Consider the following 20,931-nt stretch of genomic DNA (forward strand, 5'->3'; position numbering starts at 1 on the left):
TGATGTGATTAAATTGAATTTAACCGGGAAATAAATTCACGTACATATTAAGCTTCTATTCCATTCCTCTATATGGAATCTAGCGACCCATAAATGTTGTAGCAATTACGTCCCACCACATGTCAAGCTCTATTTTTTTAGGCTAGATATAATGTGGCACGTTAATTAGTTCCAATCTTTATTGCGTTGGTCTCGCTTGACTTGTCAGCTCTATATTTTACATGTGTTATACAGTCTGGTACAAAAGTCGGGTTCAATCTTTGGATCTAAATATCAAGGAGAGGAGAACTATTTTGTGTTTTGTTTTTTTCTTCTTCTTTTTATATGGGTATTTGAATGTTCTCTAGTGTAATTAATTGCATAAATTTTTGTACGTTAACTATCACATTCGAGTTGCAAACATAGATCGTAACAAATAAAATTTGCAAACATAATAATGACAACTTAATCTTTAAATACAAAAATAAGACTGTACAACATTTTAATAGTCGCTTTTTTCATGTCCCGGTCGCAGGGAAGTAGGTAAATGACAAAAAAGCCATTTATTTTTATTAATATTAATAAGTATTTTTTAGTTGATTAAATAAAATATCGGAATATGAATAAATTAAAATAGTTTGGCTGATAAGCAACAAAATTTTGCTTTAACAATTCATCTATTCCTTCTCTTGCAAGTATAGGAACTGCTATTATTGCTCTTGCCTCTTATTGCTGTAAAGTTAAACATGATGATACTTTCTTTAAATTAATCTTAATTCTACCTATGAATATTTCCTTTTTGGCTCAGGTAGATAGCTCACTCTACCTGTCAGCTACTAGTATCCCGGAAAGGAGAAGCGACCAGCTGAGTTCAGAAGGAGAGCCAGAACTTGGAGAATAATTATCTGATTTGACTGACTATTTTAGGGACTTGGAAGATATTGCAGTACTTGATGGCACTATCATACCAATCTCCACTGATTCTGACTCTCTTGGTTCTGCGTTGGATACTTTTGCTGCTGATCATTTGGATTGTCCTAATTGTAATAAGTGATGATGTACTTTGTTTTGTTATGCTGTGTTTTTTGTCTTGATCCTCTATTAGTTAGGTTATGGTACTTTCTTACTATTTGTTGTTTGTTTAGGTACCTAAGATGATCCTTCAGATGTGACTTATGAGGGTGTTATATATATTTGTTTCTATTAATGAAACAGGTGGGTAATACCCACTTTATTAGATACACACACACATAATGTCTTTTTATTGGTTGAGGTTCTCGATAAAGATCGGTATCAAGGGTGGCCATACAATTCAATCATAAACCCTAGGTCGACGGCCCCATGATCTATGAAGTTTGCTAGGCTTATAGACTTGAAATTAACAATTTATAGAGTTGTATCACAATGTTTACAAACTTGAAAGATTTGATTATTATATTGATGCAACAGATCTAAAAAGAAAAAATTCATAGTTAGTTTAGTTGTTAGGTTTACAGATTTGACATCAGCGTTTTACCAAGTTGTGTAGCTTTACAGACTTAACAATTTAGATATAAATAATTGAAAATAGCAACATAAATGATAAAATTAATACTGTCAAAAATAAAGAAGTTCGAGGATTGAATTCTTGTGAGTTCGGAGTTTTTGATCAGTCCAGATAATTAAGACTGTAAAAAATAATTAGCCTAAAGTCATTGGACTTACTTGGTCAAATGACATTACGGAATTTACTTAATTTCTTATATTAAAATAAAGAAAAGAATGTAGTGGATAATTGTAGCCACGTAAAAGAACAGAGTAAAATATTGAAAAATCCTTGTCACCTGACAATCTTGTCGGTGAAGATTATGTTATGTAGTTGTATAAATATGAATAATACACAGTTCCCACGTCGAAATTGTATATGCAACTCTTATTATTATACACAGTTAGTGTGATCTTGTATAATATATCTGTTTTATTGGCCTTTTTTTTCATTTAATTATAGATATATGTTTGTCAAGCTCAAACTTATATAGTTTATAAATTTCCGAACACCCTTCTAAATCCTTGATGACGAGATTGACTGTATTTTATTTTGACGCCTAAATTTATATTAATGAAACTTTGTATTATTCATAACGATAAGTTAACGGCATAAATAATCAATCATTTATTCATACTTTTTTTTGTTAAATTTGTCAACTTGTTATTCTTAAAAATTGTAAGCTTGTGCATTTTGTTTAATTTGAGTTCTTCTAATTTAATTTGTTGCCGACAAAGGTTAAATATATACACTATATATCGTTCAATTTCAGGTTCAATAAAAATATCATGACGTTAAATTTCACAAGAACAATTGAATTTGCAAAAAGAATAAATCTTGGAAGATTTGATCATCTAGGTGAATTTAAAATCTAACACATCAACTTAGTAAGTAAAGGTTAAATTTGTCATTAGAAAATTAAAGTGGTGTTCCCTGAAAAATAGACAACTTATGTTTTAAGTTCTGAAATATAAAAGAAAAAAGAAAGACCTGCCTTATGTTTATGAGAGCAAATAATATTTAATGTTTTTATTTGATGAAAGTAATTGCATTGTTAATATAAATATTTAGTCACATGCCAATGGTGCACTAATAAAAAAGTTGGAAATTGAACGCATGTTTGTTCTTGTATGGTTATTATCTAAAGGATTTGAAAGAAATGATCATGTTTTGTTGTATTAAATGATGTGCAGTTTCAGTTTTTAAAAATTATGGTATTCGTGGAGCAAAATTTCGTAATTGTGATATTGAATATAGTATTTTGATAAAGTAAATTTCCAACAAAACAAACATATTTCTTAATTGAGTTCATGAATTATTACAAATTTGATTCCCTTCTAAAAATCCACAACCATTATTACAATATCAAATTATCAACCAAACTCCAAGCATACGATACTGTGAATCCCTTTTATAGAGGAAGAAGGCTTCATATATACTTGATAACATGTATGGAAAGCATGCCCAATAACGAAAGAAAGTGAATGAAGAAACCAAAAATCTAGGATTGATGTATTCCTAATTTTGATTCCCTCCAAGAAAACACAAACAATTGAGATAAAATTTATTTTATATATCCCACAAATCACACTCCAGAAGATACTGTACTGTCATTAATTTCCTTCAGTCACACTGGTAATTGCTTCTCCCACCTAGATCAAAACAAGTCCATCAGTTGTAAGCTCGATCAATAGAATAGATTGCTATTGGATTTTATTCGACTTAACTCTAGCACCTGTTGTTTCTTATAAATAATTGAAAACGAAGAGGGTCAATTGCATAAAGAAATAATTGAGAAGTCATAGAGGTACCTTGACATATGCTCCAATGGCATCAAGGAATGCTCCGGATCGTCCATGGAAGCCGATGATTTGACCACCAAGAGCAGAGAGTTCGAAAGGAGTCCCTTCTTTTGTGCCATACGGTCCGTAAGCTGCCAAATTGGTTCTCAGTTCCAGTGACCTCACGACAAATAACTTATTGCTAGCGTAGTAGCCAACGGAACCTTGCACCGACGTAATGTACTCGTTTGCTTTGAGATTGATCTACAAATTAAACCATAAAGACAAAATTTATGCATCCACATAACAATTTGTTGGCTCTTTTCTATATAACTGCCATTTTCAAAAGAATGGGAAAAATATCAAAATATTGAATTAACTCCCCAGAGGAAGCTGACATTGGCGCACGAATTTTATCTGGTACCTCAGTCAGTTGTCCAGTATTTCCGCCCCAGAGTGAAGTGCATTCGGTGGTGCCATTACGGACGAAACATACAGAAAAAGCATCGATAGTATAGCCATGGCGAATACTGACTTTAACAATACGAGTAATGCCCGTAAGGTCCATATCTTTTGCGGTCCCACCATTGCCTCCACAAGGCCCCAGCTTTCTTGTAATAACCTTAAGCAATGCAAAATTATAACTTATTCAATTAGTTCAAACCAAACTGACATGTCAATTTATCAAACACAATTCATAATTAACATAAATACAAATAGAAAAGTTTCGGAGTAGTTTATTAAAAAACCAAAATAACTCTACCTGGACATAAACTCCAATGGAGTCAAGCAAATCTCCACAGCGTCCATAAAATCCGATGATTTTACCGCCCAAAGCAGGCAGTTCGAAAGGAATTCCTTCTTCCCTTCCGTATGGTCCATAAACAGCCAAATTGGTTTCCAGTACCAGTGACTTTACGATAAATAAGTCTCCCATGTTACCAACGTAACCTTTTACAGATGTAATGTACTCATTTGTTTGAAGGTTGATCTACAAAACAATAAAACTGTTTGTTAATATATTTTTAATGTTTGTAACAAAATTATAAGAGATTAAAACTGCTTAATTATATGCATTAGGACACAAATATCACAAGGAACTGGAAAAAATAGTTGCATCGATGAAATATCATAATTAACAGTTAGCAGTCATCTTTACAACTATAACTATAATTATAATTATAATGTTTTGTTTGGTAATAATTTATCTAGGTACTAAAGATCACTCGATGTTCATCAATGTTTACAGTAAGAAAAAACCATATATATATTACTAAAAGTGTGAAAATCTCGCACCTCTGACAACACTCCTCCGTTTCCACCCCAATATTGTTCGATGACGGATTTCTTCGTCGTTTCAAAACTCACAATAAGAGCATTAATGGCATCACCGTGACGGATACCAACTTTGACAATGCGAATAATGCCTGTAGTATCCATATCTTTGAATGACCCACCGCCGCCACCACATGGCCCCTCCTTTGTTGGAACAGCCGATGCCTGCATAAGGATTATTACACAAATACATTTAGTACATTGTATATTAGAATGATCTGTTAACTATGGAAACGAAAACTAATTAACTCTTCGAAACATATATATAGAAACATAATCTATTGTCTCGTGTATGTGCAGGAAGAGAAATGTTATTAGTTCTTACCATCTATTAGATATAGGTATGATTAATATTCCACTACAGGAGGGGAGAAAGCTTATGTTGGGTTTCGTGTTTGTATGGATTGATTTGTGTAATTAGAGCCACCACCTAGCAGGTATATATATACTGGGGGATGTTTAACTTTTTCATTTTGGACCCTATTAAATTTTATATTTGGACGCACTGCAAGGTCGATTGCAGCTGCATACATAGGCAATAACTTGGGGTTTTTGCAAAGAGTATTAGCCTTAGATCTGTAATTCATGATTATTCACTTCTCCATTTAACCATAATTAATGGTTAAGTTCAATTAATTGTCTCAGCAATAGAATCATGTGCTTTTTCTTTAAAATCAACAGCAAAAGTTACTTAGAAATAGAATGGATGTTCTCTGCCTGTCCCCTCTGCGTATTCATTTGTGCACATAGCCCACAAAATAAGATGAACAATCACACCGAAAATAACAATCATACAAAATATAAATACTCATACAATACTAACAATAAATAACTCGGATTATATTTGTCAGGCCTCCTAATATTCATTCGATGTTTTTCTGTACACATGCGCAACTGGCACGATATCCGCCTCCACAGCGGACTGGACATCCTCCTCCATAGTGGGCTGGATCTCCTCTTGTGCGATTTGCTTAGGGACCGCCAGATCAACTAATTGAGAGACGAATTGCGTAGAAATTAATGAATATATCACACCATCATCCGGCTGCTTTGTCGATCCTCCACTCTCCTCGAAGACCGGTGGTTGACTTCATAACAGTGTGGTCAATTTAATACAAAAAAGTTAATTTATAAACATGATATTAATTAAATAATATTATTAATGCAATAAAGGATATATATTTTACCCGATCAAACTGACTTGAATCGTGAAAAGGAATTGTTTGAATATTTCCAATTACCTAATGAATATTTTCTTTATTATATTTATTTACCAGTTGTTAACTTCAAATGGAAATATTAGTTTATTTTGTGATTGGAAATATTCCATTTTGTGATTGGAACTACTTGCATGAGTTGATGTTCAGATTTGCAGCTCTAATTATAAATCAATAGTTAATATTGGCACATGAGTTCTTAATACATAAAATTGTTGTTCAGACTCGTAGTTTCCTAACTACTATCGAAAGTGATTTATATATGTGGAGTTCGGATGTTTTAACATATAATGTCAATGTTTAAAATTACCTCTCTTAAATATTAATTACGGATAATAACATAATCTTTCGAATGAAAGTAATAAATGCTTGGTGTTGAGATGTCCAAAGAGGAGATACATAAATTTGCAATAAAAGAAAGGAAGCTGATATGAGTACCCGCACCTAAACTGTCATAACTGCTTGTGGGGACTGCAACCGTTTAAGATCTGTAACTTTTTTTTAATATTAATAGACAAATCTTGAAGTATGTAGTTCAAAGAACACAAGTATTTATATCTATATAGTAAACAATGTAAACGATAAATTAATTATTTTTAAATAATCGTACCGCACCTATTTTTGAAATTTCTGACGTCGTACCCACACCTAAACTGCCATAATTACTTGTGAGGACTGAAAATAATCGTACCCGCATTTTTTTTTTGAAATTTCTGATGTCGTACCCGCATTAGGAATCAATCAAATGGCATGGGGGAACCATAACTGCATGTGGGGACTGAAAGTATTAATATCTAAGTATTGAAAGTATCTATATCTATACTACGCTGTACTTACAGCAATCTCAAAAAGTGTTTATAACTATACAGTTATCATAAAATGAAAATTATTTATCTTGTATGCATAAATCATCTAAAAAATACACATTTAGATCAATATCCATTCTGATATTGAACAATAAAATGAAAATTATTTATCAGTTCAACATTTTATATATTATAGATGGAAAGTATTAATATCTGTTATAAGTAATGTAGATATATATCCAATCAAGTATTGCTAATCGAGGTGGGAGAAGAGAGAGAGAGAGGAAGAGTCTATTTTAGAAAGTTGTTAGTTAGGATGGTCAAATTAGAAGGTTGACTGAGTTGGAAAATATGTGGGTACGGTGCGGGGACGGAGGTGTGGGTACTAAAATGACTATTCTAAAAGAAAAGAGCAGAAGGAACATGGTGGCACCAAAAGAAAAGGACAGAAGCAGAAAGACAAAAAATTTGGGAGAAAAAATTAGGAATAATTAATTGAGGGGAGAAAAAATTAGGATGAATTAATTGTATGGTATAGCGTTGTGTTGTGATGCCATACCATATAAATGCATTCTCATTTTTTTAAAATATGCCTATATAGTTTCCAAAAAAATTTCAACTTCCTATTAATAAAAATTTCAGATTAGAGACACTTAGCAAAATTTGTGGTATGCAACATTACAAATATTAATTTCTGAAATTACAATATCAGTCACATTAATATCCAATCAATTCATCAAATAAATTTATTGGATTAGAATTTTGTGTAATTACTGTCAGAAAAGATCCATTCTTTCTCTCTCTCTGATTCGTCGCTTCCTTTCCGGAATTCAGGATCTGGATCATGTGCGACGACTATACTAAGCATATTAACTCTCATTAGTTTGTTTTAATTAGATCTGGAAGTGTGGAGAAGGCGAAGAGAGGCACAGTTTCAAGACCTTGCTCAGAGGTTTCCCCAAATTTGCTCTCCAAATCGAACAAGACAATGCCCGTTTCTATGGATTTTCCTGATCCGAAACCCGTTAAGGGTTTAGAGAGGAAGTCTCCTTCAAAGGCTGCACCTTTACATGAGGTAGTAGTTGTTCTTTTTTGTTTATTACTGCAAAATTTGTTCATTTTCTTCTAAAGTTGTTCCTTCATATTAGACAAGGTAAAGTTATTTATTAAATTTACGTAATTTTACTAGGCAGTTATTTGTTGCTTTCTCAGTGGGTCCCATGGGTGATGTGTCAGTTTTTGCTTTGTTCTTCTTTTGTAATTTGTTAACAGAGTAGTTTTGACTTCATGCAGCACATAGACAATAGAATTGAAACAGCTTTGTATATCGTTAGTGCGCTGCATGAAGCCAAAACTTCTCTGTTAAATCTGAAGCCCTTTTTTCAGACTACTTTTCATTTGAAATTCAGAAAAAAAAATTCTTTGTAATCTTAGCATTCACATAACTTTTTTTAGTTCGTTATATTGTAATATGTTTCTCCAAATAAAGAGCATTTTTTTCAGGTAAAGACTTTAACAGAGCAGTTTGACTTCATGCAGCACATAGACAATAGAAACAAAATAGGGCTGCATATGGTTAGTGCGCTGCATGAAGCCAAACTACTCTGTTGAAATACTGTTTCCTTTTTCATACCTTTCATGAAATTCCAATTCCTTGTATATATTTTCCTCCCTAATTTTAGTGATTTACCCCATATATATTTTAACAGAGCAGTTTGGGCTTCATGATTCATGCGTTGCATGAAGTCAAAACTGCTCTGTTAAAATCTTTACCTGGATTTACAATTGGTGTTAAAATCTAATTTTGGTTTTTTGTTTAATATAGAAAGAGGAGGGTTCAAATGCACCCAAATTTTTGTGTACCCAAATGCACCCTATTTTTAAAAAAAAAAATTTCCGTTTTCCAAGTCCAAATAGTCAATCCAAACCGTTAGATGCGATATATATATTAAGATGTGCTCGGAGACCTATATTTTTTGGAATTTTTTTACTATTTATTAAGTCACTTTGAAAATCGCTGATTTTACATTTTCTGGAACATTGCATCAGCGATTTTCAAAGTGGCTTAATAAATAGTAAAAAAATTTCAAAAAATGTAAAATTTGGTCTCCAAGCACATCTTAATATGTAGATCGTATCTAACGATTCGGATTGACTATTCGAACTTTGAAAACGGAGAAAAATTATAGGGTGCATTTGGGTGCACAAAAATTTGGGTGCATTTGAACCCTCATATAGAAAATAGGAAGCAAAATAGCAGAGATGCAACTCCAAATAACAGAGCTTCAAGAGGAGGTGAAGAGAGAAACAGAAGACAAAGCAAAAGCCATTGAAGAACTGGCTGAGACAAAGAAAAAGCTCTCGCTTTCTCTCTCGACACCTCCTCCAATCACAGTCAGTCTCAAAGACAGCATGGATCAGGTTGAAATTTGGGAGAGAGAAATCGAAAGAGCAAAGGATTCTGAGAGGAACATGCTCGAATCGCTCATTTTTCAAACGAAACAACTCGAACAGACGAAAATTTCTCTGGAAGAAGCGAAGCTCGAGATAAGAAATTTGAGAAACAAAGAAGAGGAGGTAGAAATGTTAAAGATTAGAGTTTGGTTGGCGATTGAATCAGAGGAGAAGAGCAAGAAGGCAATGGATGACATGGCAACAGCATTGAATGATGTGTCAGCAGAAGCGAAACAGGTCAAATCATGGCTGTCAGAAACCGAATCGGAATTGCAGAGAACGAAATCAGAACTGGAATCCACAACCATCTCCTTGAAGAAAACAGAGGATTTGCTGAAACTCGAATCAGAACAAACCGAGAGGTTAACATTCGAAAAGGACGAATCTGCCATTGCATGGAGCGAAAGAGAAAAACTTTTTGTGTCTTGCATGAAGGAATCAGAATCGGAAATAAACAAAGGAAAGCAAGAGAATTTGAAACTGATTGAATCACAGAGGGTTATAAGAGAAGAGAATGCAAGGATGCGAGACATGCTTAAGCAAGCCGTGAATGAGGCGGCGACACCGAAGGAAACTTTAGAAATGAAAAGAGATGAGAATTTGAGATTAAAGGAATCAATTTTAGAAAAGGAGAAAGCTTTTCAAACTATTAAACAGGATTATGAATGCTTGCAAGTTAGTGAAAGAAGTACCAGAGATAGCTTGAAAGAGCTTGAAAACATGCTCGATTCAAACCCGGTTAAAAAAACCCGGTTCAAAACCCAGTTCAAACCCCGGTTCAAAACCCAAACCCAAGAATCGATGAAGAAGAAGAAGAAGAGGAGGAGCAAAGAGACAATCCAAAAGAAGCACAAATGGTGAGAGATAGAAGGCATTCAATTGGTGACCCATCGAAAAAAGAACCGGTTTAGTGAGTCAGAGCGGTTCGAACCGTTTGTTACTTCGGCTCGCAAGGACCGGGTGTTTGCAACTAGGAGCAACATATCTGACATGAAGGCTGCAACGCGTGCTGTGGTGCAGGAATTGGGAGAAGAGTATGATTACATAGACCGGGCGCACCTTGTCGGCATGGACTATGGAAAGAATAATAAGAAACCGATTTTTAGGAGATTTAGTAACATTTTTAGGAGGAAAAGTGTTGGCAATTGATTGATTGATTTTTTTTCTTTTTTTGTTCATTTTTTTTTAATTTTGTGGAATGTAGTTATCATGTACTTATTGGTAGCTGTTATCATATATTTTCTATAATTTTTCAATTACAAAGTAATAAGATGATGTTATCAAAGTTTCATTTTCATGTATCTAGATAACAATAATAGATAAATTTTAGTGATGACTGATGAGTTCATGTTGGTTATTATATTTGAGATTTGGTAACTAAAGATTAGCATGTAATTAATTAATTATTTGTTGGCCGACAATATATGCTAACATCAATTTACATTTTTTTTTAATTGTCACTAGCTTTCACCAAATTGATTTTATTTAAGTAATTTACTACTTAAAAAATATCATAGTTATATTATTGGATAATTTTGTAATATGGTTTATCTTTGTTAAATTATTACCACTCTTTAATTATCTTAACCTATTAATATTGTTTCATTAATTAATGCTATCTTGGTAAACTTGATACACTTGTAATTGGTGGAATCTGATAGTTTTGTTACAAATTAATAGGTTAATTAACATGCAATAAAATCAATAATTAATTGAAAGATTCGTTTATATATTTTCCTCCTATTTAAGTGATCATGCCTTTATAATTACTTCAAATGGCAGTAATTTTTCTAATTTTTATACTAATTAATTAATTATTATAACAAAGGTAGAACTCCTAGTATTTATTATTCAGAAGGGACAAAATATTTTAAAACTATACTTCTATTTCTATGCAAAAAAATTATAAAAATATACTTAAAATTCAAAATTATATAAACTTATGTCTCACTCTAAAATTTACTTCTATTTGTACAAAATATACTTCTATTTGTATGTTTTTGTCAGAAAAAAATGTAAAAAAATAAATAAATTTTGTCTCATCCTACTAAAAAGATGAAATAATTAAAGATAACAAGGCAGGTATTCAATAATTAATAACAGAAACAAAAATTATGGAACCTAATTTGTTCTCTTTCTTTAACTTAAAGGTAAAAAAAACCTATCACATGAAAATAAACTTGAAGCGTACGTACTCTCTGGGTTTGTAATTAATTGTTTCTTCATTTAAAACTTCAAGATTATGACAGTCAACGATTTTGCTTTAATAATTATTAATTAAGGCTTAATTTATATAATGCATTTTGACTTTGTTATCTTTAATTGATGCATCTATACAAAGATAGATGGAATCAATGTGAGAAAATAATAATTTTATAATTGTATGTCGGTTGAATGTATAGATCTTAGTGCTCAAGTGATGTGAAGATGTGGTTCTCATTATTTTATTTTTATTGTATTAAATTTTCTTGCTCATATTTTATATTAATTAACATAAGGCTTGTAAAACCTAACTTTTTATTTTCAGAAAAAACAATTAATTTTTTCGATCTCATAGAAGGAACCGTATATAATTTTTATTTATATTTGGAAATTAAGTTCCAAAAAACAATCAAATTAATTAATTTTCAACCTCACATTTATATGTATTACCTTTAGGCCCGTAAAACCAAACTTTTTTTTATTCAGTATAAATTAAGTTTGATAAAAAATTTCTAACAATAATATTGAGAATATAGAAAAGAAGAATATTAAAATTATATTTTCAACTTATTTTGTCTTAAATATTCGGAATAACATTTCTTGTTTCCTTTTTTCATGTTCTTTCTGTCAAAAAAAAAAATCAGTATGGATGAAAAATAAGATATGTCCTATTTATATTCTAAATTTTATTTGTTATTTTTTTAGAGATTTAATTTTACATTTAACCAAATATATTAAAAAATTGTGCATTGAACAAAGTGTAATTTTAGACATAATGAAGTGTAAATTGATTTAGTAAAATGACAACACTTATGCTTAAATTCCAACAAGAATAAATTAACATGTGCTTGGTGCACTAAATAAAATTGTATGGGGAATCCGATTTATAATATGTTTTAATTTTTCTTAAATAAAACTAATCACGTCCTGATGTGTGACATCGATCCAAATTGGCACCGTTACATCTTGACTTTGGGCAATTTGATTTATTATAAGAAATTAATTAATTCAGCTCCGGACCGTTACACTTTAATTAATTAAACAAGTTTTTAGATGTATAATGCAAATATGTATATTTTACATGACTAGAAAAATTAATTTGAAAGTTATTTATTAATTATGTCTTAAGTGAAATAGATAAAATTTTATCATTACAATATATATATAAGTGTGCATTTTAAAATACGCCAAAAAATATAATGATTACATTTAAGAATAAAAAACCTATGAAAATTGAGCGCAGTGTGGGAAGTCCGATAGATATCGAGAATGCTTTTTGAATCTGAAGGGTACAAGAGATGTCTGATGTGTTTTAAAATCTGTGTGACGAATTCGGAACAAAGCGTGCATGAATTTTAAAGTGCAAATGACTCTTACATCTAGCGAATTCAAAAGTACGTATGATATCCATCGAACCTATACTTTTAATGAGAAAAGTGGTTATCAGTCTAATAATTGGTTTGTAAATGTTATCTTGCTAATGCTACTATGTTTCTTTTGTCAACGATCTTAATTAATTTGAAAATAGTTTTGTAGATCTCTATTCACATACCTAAATGGAGAAAGGGACTTTTTTCTCTTTTTCTTTTGTGGGTATCAATAGTTGGTAGATGTATTTGGTAAAAGATGACATAAATACATTCTAGAAACACATGCTTGACCAAGATAAATAAAAATATATTTGAGAAAAAAAAATTATCATTTTTCGTTTGTATGTAGAAATTTGTTAGGCAACAAAGTAAAATAAGAGATGAATAATTAAATAAAACAAAGAGGGAGGATAATTTATTTATTATTAGAAATTAATATTTTTCCTGGCTCGATCACATGTGAATTTTGGATTTATAAAAGTTTGACAAATCTATAGATGATTTTTAAATACCTATATTTAGCCATTCAAATTGAATGTGTACGTTTAAATTTTAATTTTGCTTCCTTTTTGTTTTCATTTGTTCACAAATGCTAAATAATTCAACATGTGTGGTATGAATCACAAAATAAGATTTGGGCGATTCTTAAATTATAGGTTTTTTTTTTTAATGTTGTGGATAAAAAAATGGGTTGCTTTTATTCTTAACATTGTCAAATGAAATCACTTCAGAAAAAAAAAATGATATTTGCAAAGCAACCCTTATTGATTCACAACACAATCCCTGTCAAATTCAATCTCTTCTTTATTTTATTATTATTTATCATATCAGCCTGACCGACCATCATATCAGCGTAATGTTTGGTTTAATTATCATACAAGTTGCTTACATATATGTTATTATTATTTTTTTTTTCTATTTATCCATACCCATTAAAATTGATTTTATTCACACTCTACCATTATCCATTAAAAATTGACTTTACCCTACCCTACCCTTACCCGTTAATATTATAGGGTAACAAAACGGTAGTGGATAATAACGGATATTACTAATATAATAATTAGTTTTATTATAATTTACAAATTAAACATAAAAAACTCATTAATTTCACATATATGTAATTCCATTTTTAATAAAAAAAAAAATATGCAATCAATTTCAACTAGATTTTATAATTACTCTACAGGGCAGTGTTTTAAAATGCGGTTTTGTTCATGCATGCGGAAGGCCACTGCACACTGCATATGCAGTATGCGGATAGATATGCGGATTTTAAAATAAAAATTCACGTATATATATATATATAGAGAGAGAGAGAGAGAGAGAGAGAGAGAGAGATGGACTATGGTGCATTACAATGCATGGAGGGGTTTGTGCATTGAATCATAAATCTAAAATTCAAAATTCAAAATTCAAATGACCGATCCAAACCGTTCATCTTGTTCTCCATATTAATATGTGCTTGGAGACCAAATTTTACATTTTTCTGAATTTTTTTACTATTTATTAAGTATTTTACAAAATTGTTGATCCAACGATGGCTTAACAAAACAGTAAAATCAGCAGCCACCGTTGGAACAACAATTTTGTAAAATACTTAATAAATAGTAAAAAAATTCAGAAAAATGTAAAATTTGGTCTCCAAGCACATATTACTATAGAGAACAAGATAAACAGTTTGGATCGGCCACTTGGATTTTGAATTTTAGATTTATGGTCCAATGCACAAACCCCTCCATGCATTGCAATGAACCATAGCCCATCTCTCTCTCTCTCTCTATATATATATATATATGAGGAGGGTTCAAATGCACCCAAATGCACTCTATCTTTCAAATTCCTTTTGTCTATTTTCAAAGTTCGAATAGTCAATCCGAACCGTTAGATGCGATATATATATTAAGATGTGCTTGGAGACCAAATTTTATATTTTTTGGAATTTTTTTACTATTTATTAAGCCACTTTGAAAATCGCTGATTTTACATTTTCTAGACCATTGGATCAGCGATTTTTCAAAGTGGCTTAATAAATAGTAAATGAATTCCAACAAATGTAAAATTTGGTCTCCAAGCACATCTTAATATATATATCGCATCTAAAGGTTTAGATTGATTATTGGGACTTTGAAAATGGAGAAAAAGAATAGGGTGCATTTGAACCCTTCTCTATATTATATATATATATATATATATATATAGAGTATGGCTAACGCGCTTCCTCTAGCATATGGGCCGAAATGCTTTCGGTGGAAATTTGAAATTTCAAAATCCAAAAAGTCGATCTGAACCGTTCATCTTCTTCTCCATATTAATATCTGCTTGGAGACCAAATTTTACATTTTTCTGAAATTTTTTACTATTTATTAAGCCACTTTGAAAATTGCTGATCCAACGGTGGCTTACCAAACAGTAAAAATCAGAAGCTACCGTTGGATCAGCGATTTTCAAACTGGCTTAATAAATAGTAAAAAATTTCAGAAAAATGTAAAATTTGGTCTCCAAGCAGATATTAATATGGAGAAGAAGATGAACGGTTCAGATCGACTTTTTGGATTTTGAAATTTCAAATTTCCACCGGAAGCATTTCGGCCCATATGCTAGAGGAAGCGCGTTAGCCGTACTCTATATATATATATATATATATATATATATAGAGTAAGGCTTGGGTGCTATGGATAGCATAGCGGCCTTCTCCATATTAATATGTGTTAGGAGACCAAATTTTATATTTTTTGGAAATTTTTTACTATTTTTTTAGCCAGGTAGAAAATCACTCGATCTAAAAAATTCTGCACCATTCAGATATTTGATTTTCTACCTATCTAAAAAAATAGTAAAAAATTTCCAAAAAATGTAAAATTTGGTCTCCAAACACTTATTAATATGGAGAACAAGATGAACGGTTCGGATCGACCGTTAGGATTTTAAAAACTCGAATATTAAGCCGTAGCACCGTAGGCCGCTATGCTATCCATAGCACCCAAGCCTTACTATATATATATATATATATATATATATATATATATATATATATATATATATATATATATATATATTCATATTCATATATTTGAATTTATTTCCACATAATGACATAACCAACAATAGTTTTTTTTTTACTTTTTACACATAAATTTTAATTAAAATACAATCAAATTATCAAAACTGCATGGAAGGACTGTATGGCCGCATATTCAGACCGCATGGCCTCATTGTTAATCCGCATGACCGCATATTCGGACCGCATATGCGGCTGCATGGTCAAAACCACATGAAAAATCGCATGGACATTCTGAGCACGGCTGCCGACCGCATACGCATATGCAGCCCATGCAACCGCATTTTAAAACACTGCTACAGAGTAATGGGTACAAAATAGTGATTATCCATACCCTTATCCATTTGGTTAACGAAAAAAAATTCTTAACCATATCCATACCCAATAAGCTAACGAAAAACAAATCTTACCCATACCCACCTTATCGAATACGAAATGGGTCGGGTAAACGACTAAAAAAGTGTCATTGACACCCCTATGTACAGTATCAAATATCTATGTAAATTTTATTTCCTGATGATAGTAATAAGTCTTTTCATTATTACAGCACGTCGTGCATAAATAAGGAATTTAATTTTTTTTTATGAAATCTAAATCCAGCATACAACATGTTATTTGAAATCTCAATTTTTTCTACAAATGGAAGCATCCATTATATTATTCTTTCTTTGATGTGCAGTATATAACAATTTAATTTCGTTAGTAATAAATTTGTTGTATGATTATCACTACAGCAGAAAAGAACATCAGCGACCGGCGCTAACATCGGTCTCTGATACTTAATTTTTTCCCAAAATAATAAATTTTATTCAAAATTAAGTAACCAATTGTTTCAGCGACCGGTATCAGCTACCGGCGCTAACACCGGTCGCTGAATGTTTTGGTAAAAAAAAAAAGCGCGAGTATACACCGCCAAAATTTTCATTTCCCCCTTTTCTCTCTGCCAAAATTCGAGCACAGCCCCTTCTCTCCGCCAAAATAGAAGTCGATTGCCGATCAGCCCCTTTTCTCGGCGAACTGCTCTTCTCCCTCTCTCTCGGCGAACTGCTGTCGATCAGCACCGAGCACACCTCCGTGAACTGCTCTCTCGGCGAACCGTGAACCGAGCACACCTCCTCCGTCTCATCAGAGCACAGCTCCGCCGCCTTGCCCTCTCGGTGAACTGCGAGCTGAGCACACCTCTGCCTAATCCTCTCCGACTAATATTCCCTTCAATTTCAGGTTAATATTCCCTTCAATTTTAGGTTTCAATGAATGTTTACAAAGTCGTTCTCTCCCTCAATCTCCTCAATCCCGATAGTTAGGCACAATTTTAGTAATAGTAATTTAAATTCAGATGGTTAGGCACAATCCCGGTGGTTAGATCTTCATGGTTTCTTTGAATTATTATTGTAAGCCACGCACTACTGATGGGTCAATTGTTGACAAATAAAGGAGCAAACTTTTGTCTGATTTAGTAGAGTTTTCAATGTTTGAGTGGCTGTTCTGTGGTTGTTTGGCTGGGTAAAAGAATATATATGATCTTGAGCATAATTTTCCAGTTGGTGCCAGTATGTTAAAAAACTGTATAATGGCTGAAATTTTGACTCCTCGAAATTGGTGCCAGTATGTTAAAAAACCGCAATTGATGACAAAGGAGCTTCAGGTCTTTAAATTAATCTCTATTGAATCTAGTTTTACATCAATGGACTTCAAGATGTTTGAAGAGGAGCAGAAGAAAGTACTGCCATGGAAAAAGAAAGTACTGCCATGTTTGAAGAGGATGCCACAATTGCAGAAAAGCCCTTCTTGATTAAAAGTTTGAACTGATTTCTTATTATATTATATTAATTAAGTAAGTTGTGCCCTTGGATTCTTGATGCACAGCAAGCGTTTGTTTTATTAAACGAAGCTTTCAAAGACTTGCAAGATCCAAATAAGGTACAACTCTAATGCAACGACCTTACGGGATGTAGAGAGGAGCAAGAGATGATAAGCTGAAAGCTAAAGAGGAGCAAGAGAGATTTGAGGTATGTTTGATTTCCGTCTACTATACTATAATACAGGTGGCCGTTATTATTAATTTATAATTTATGGTTTATGTTGCCTATTTGTAATAATGTAGGTTGAGCTCAAAGCAATGCGAGAAGCAGCACAGTGGAGAAAGATACAAGGTATTATTTGTCTTCAACTCCACCTGACTAACATAAGAAGGGGCAATTTAGGTCTCCCCAGATAAATTCAAATATCAATCATATCCTGGAAAACAAGAAATATCATGCAAACCATTGGTTGTAGAATTAATTTTAACTCATAATTATTTCCTTTTACAATATCATAATTTTGCCATATCATTATTTCTCTTCTTAATTGCAGTGTGGAGCACTTAGAAAACATTGGAATTCATTACTTCCAGACTTTAATATATTGGAGGAGAAATTTTTATCGCAAAGAAAGAGTAAGTGGATGTTTAAATGGAGCAGTAATAATGTTTAAACAGATTAAATGGAGCAGTAATAATGGACATATTATATGTCAAGCAATGGATGTTTGTATTCATACAAGTCAGTTTGCATTTGTCTTACCTATTTTTCTTTGCATTTTAGAGAAGAGAAAAGCAAGAGCCTCCATTGTCAGGATTTCTTCAGAAACAAGAGAACCATCAACTATTAGTAGATGTATGTGTATTTCCGTATGACCTTTATGATGTATTTTGTGAAATCAAGGATACTTCTCTCGAGAATATGACAAAATATTAGTTTCTCAACCTACTTGTACCTGCATTGGTTAGTGATATTTGGTATGTTTGATATTTGTGAAATCGATCGCTGTATTTGTATGTTTGATATTTGATGTAATGTTGTATGTTTCCTACAAAATATCATGGAGAAATGTAAATAACAAAATAAACAAAAAAAATGCTGACAAACGTATCAGAGACCGGTAAAACCGGTCTCTGATACCTTTACATGACGTCAGCGAAAACCAATAGCGACCCAAAAAAATTGGTCTCTGATAAGTTATCAGCGACCGGGATGACGTCATTCAGCGACCGGTTACGTCATCGGGCGAGCATTAGCGACAATGGCTTCAGCGACCGGAGTATCAGCGACCGTTTTTGACCATCAGAGACCGGATTGAGCATCAGCGACCGGCGCCGTGACTATCAGAGAACGGTTTCACCGGTCTCTGATAGTTGGTTCTGTTGTAGTGTATACATATTTCTTCTATTATAGATAAATTTTATTATTAATACTAGTAATTATTTAATTACAGAGATTGATTTATTTATAACAGAAATTAAAAGTTTATAATATCGTATAGAAAATTCATTAACTCATGAAACTAAAATTGTTATTTACTTATATTAAACTATGTTATTTTCAATTTTACATTTCTAAACAAACCAATTGATTTCCATCCTGCTAGTATGATATATAATATTTAAGATGATAATGGAGGCTTCCATTTTTAAGTATTGGGGACAAATTTGTAATAGAAAGAAAGAAAAACTTTATTCCTTCATTAAAGAACAATTAATTTACAGTATGAATTGATTAGCATCACACGGTGCTTATCACCCTTGTCATAATTTGCAGGGAAGTCGCTGAAAAGTTTAATGAAATAATAAAAAAAATGCTTACTTAATTAACAATATTTGTATTTGAATTAAAAATTAAATTTCACTTATGGTTGTTATTATATCCCAACAAATTTATATTACAAATTAATTTGCAATAGATGATTAGAGATATATTTTTTTTTTATAATTGTACATATAATTCTTCTTTAAACTAATTTTAGTATATATAAATCTTAGAGCTAATTTAATTCAAAATCAGAGTGGCGCAGCGGAAGCATGGTGGGCCCATAACCCACAGGTCCCAGGATCGAAACCTGGCTCTGATAGTAGAGAAAAGCTTTCCCACTCTTTTTCTATTTTTGCAATTTTTCTCATTATTTTCTTTTTTCACAATCTTTCAAACTCTTTTCTATATTAGCGATAATTCTTCTTTTCATTTTTCGCAACTTTCCACGCATTTTTCTTTTTTTCACAATTTATCGCAAACCACAAGCAGCAAAAATATATCTAGGATAGACTAAATATTGCAAAATCATAACACAAACAAAGCAAACAATCAAACAGTATCATTATTTCTTTTATAAATTCGCTATTATATTTCTTGCAAACCTATGAAAATAAATTGTTAAAAAGAAAATTTTATTGTATGATTATACATATAAGCTGTAAGGTTGACTTTAATTTTGTATTTTTCATATCCAACTGGTTGGAGCCAGGGGCGGACCCAATAAGGCCCAGAGGAGAGCAGCTGCCCCTTCCTGGGTTTTGAAATACTGTGGAGAATAATGGGCCTGGACAACTTTGCCCCGCTCTTAATTTTGTTTTGCCCCACTCTGAAAAGCCCAAACCAATTTCGCTGCTGAAGTGTTGTTAAAAAGAAAATTGTAACAGGCCATGCAGTCCGCTCTGAATCCACTCTCTCATATTACTCTACGAAGCCCAGTTAAAGAAAAAAAATCAAAGCAGCTCTCTGACTCCTCTCTCTCTCTCTCTCTCTCTCTCTCTGAAGCCTAATTAAAGAAAAAAAAATTAAAGTTGCTCTGACTCTCATGTCTCTCTCTCTCTGAGATAACAGCAAAGTTAGATAGAAATCAACATATATCAGACTGACACCAGAATCAGATGTTTTCTTTTCTATTTATGACTAAACAAGGAAATTTACTCTCCTTTTCCGTTTTCTTCTACTTGGACAAAAGTAAGACATTTAGGCCCCGTTCGGCAACATGGATTAAGAGGTAAAGGATTAAGAGCGTAAGGAGCGCTAAGGAGTTTGCGTTCGGCAAATAACAAGGATAGTGTTTTTCTTTTTCATTAACTTAATAGGTACGGGTATGAAAATGCTTTCACCAACCCGGTATCGTGCCCATTGTTGCTTAAGAACTGCAAAAATAAATAACAACCAAAACTGTTCGCAATATATCCGTAAGAAATGAAATCTACTAAAAATCAAAACACGACACTAATACACATGCTAAATCATTATAATCTTAAGAAAGTTAGTGCAAATTACTGTAATAGTTAATAATTGAATTTTTTTGGCTAAGGAATAAGCAAAGTTGTTAAATCTGGGAATAATTTTCACCCTTTTATGGGATTAAGCTGCCTCACACAAAAATATCGCATGTCTCGTCTTGTCAAA

The 20,931-nt window shown here is 32.1% G+C and overlaps 2 protein-coding genes and 1 long non-coding RNA gene across 4 annotated transcripts; 2 read left to right on the top strand and 1 right to left on the bottom strand.

Annotated features, from left to right (window-relative positions):
* Window positions 1-3,117: 3,117 nt before the first annotated feature.
* Window positions 3,118-5,560, bottom strand: LOC144560887 (mannose/glucose-specific lectin-like). Its single transcript, XM_078310107.1, has 7 exons — window positions 5,505-5,560; window positions 5,127-5,196; window positions 4,654-4,785; window positions 4,049-4,276; window positions 3,710-3,907; window positions 3,316-3,549; window positions 3,118-3,156 (listed from the first exon to the last, which is right to left on the bottom strand). Exons 1-7 carry the CDS (start codon window positions 5,558-5,560, stop codon window positions 3,118-3,120), a joined length of 957 nt encoding a protein of 318 aa, XP_078166233.1.
* Window positions 5,561-7,548: 1,988 nt separating this feature from the next.
* LOC144560888 (uncharacterized) lies at window positions 7,549-10,246 on the top strand. Its single transcript, XM_078310108.1, has 3 exons — window positions 7,549-7,718; window positions 8,882-9,954; window positions 10,072-10,246. The coding sequence occupies exons 1-3, from the start codon at window positions 7,632-7,634 to the stop codon at window positions 10,244-10,246; spliced, it is 1,335 nt and encodes a 444-aa protein (XP_078166234.1). The 5' UTR covers window positions 7,549-7,631.
* A 6,360-nt stretch (window positions 10,247-16,606) lies between these two features.
* On the top strand, window positions 16,607-18,456 carry LOC144561001 (uncharacterized). 2 transcript variants are annotated; one of them, XR_013513542.1, is made up of 4 exons: window positions 16,607-16,951; window positions 17,835-17,883; window positions 18,086-18,167; window positions 18,316-18,456. It is a non-coding gene; the product is annotated as an uncharacterized LOC144561001 (long non-coding RNA). The 2 variants fall into 2 exon arrangements; XR_013513543.1 differs by lacking the exons at window positions 16,607-16,951; window positions 18,086-18,167; window positions 18,316-18,456 and adding exons at window positions 17,584-17,650; window positions 17,686-17,739 and having other exon boundaries at window positions 17,835-18,026.
* The last annotated feature ends 2,475 nt before the right edge of the window (window positions 18,457-20,931 follow it).

Source organism: Carex rostrata, chromosome 10, assembly GCF_964058835.1.
Source record: "Carex rostrata chromosome 10, lpCarRost1.2, whole genome shotgun sequence".
In the NCBI taxonomy this organism is placed as follows: Eukaryota; Viridiplantae; Streptophyta; class Magnoliopsida; order Poales; family Cyperaceae; genus Carex; species Carex rostrata.

Bases quoted from the DNA above. Each gene is read 5' to 3' on its own strand.
- LOC144560887 (XM_078310107.1), bottom strand. From the start codon at position 5,560: ATGGAGGAGGATGTCCAGTCCGCTGTGGAGGCGGATATCGTGCCAGTT. The intron at 5,197-5,504 runs GTACAGAAAAAC...CATGAATTACAG, and splicing joins ATCGTGCCAGTTGCGCATGT to ATCTAAGGCTAATACTCTTT. The intron at 3,908-4,048 runs GTAGAGTTATTT...GCATTGCTTAAG, and splicing joins CCATTGGAGTTTATGTCCAG to GTTATTACAAGAAAGCTGGG.
- LOC144560888 (XM_078310108.1), top strand. From the start codon at position 7,632: ATGCCCGTTTCTATGGATTTTCCTGATCCGAAACCCGTTAAGGGTTTA. The intron at 7,719-8,881 runs GTAGTAGTTGTT...ACCCTCATATAG, and splicing joins AGGCTGCACCTTTACATGAG to AAAATAGGAAGCAAAATAGC. The intron at 9,955-10,071 runs GTGAGAGATAGA...GTTTGCAACTAG, and splicing joins ATCCAAAAGAAGCACAAATG to GAGCAACATATCTGACATGA.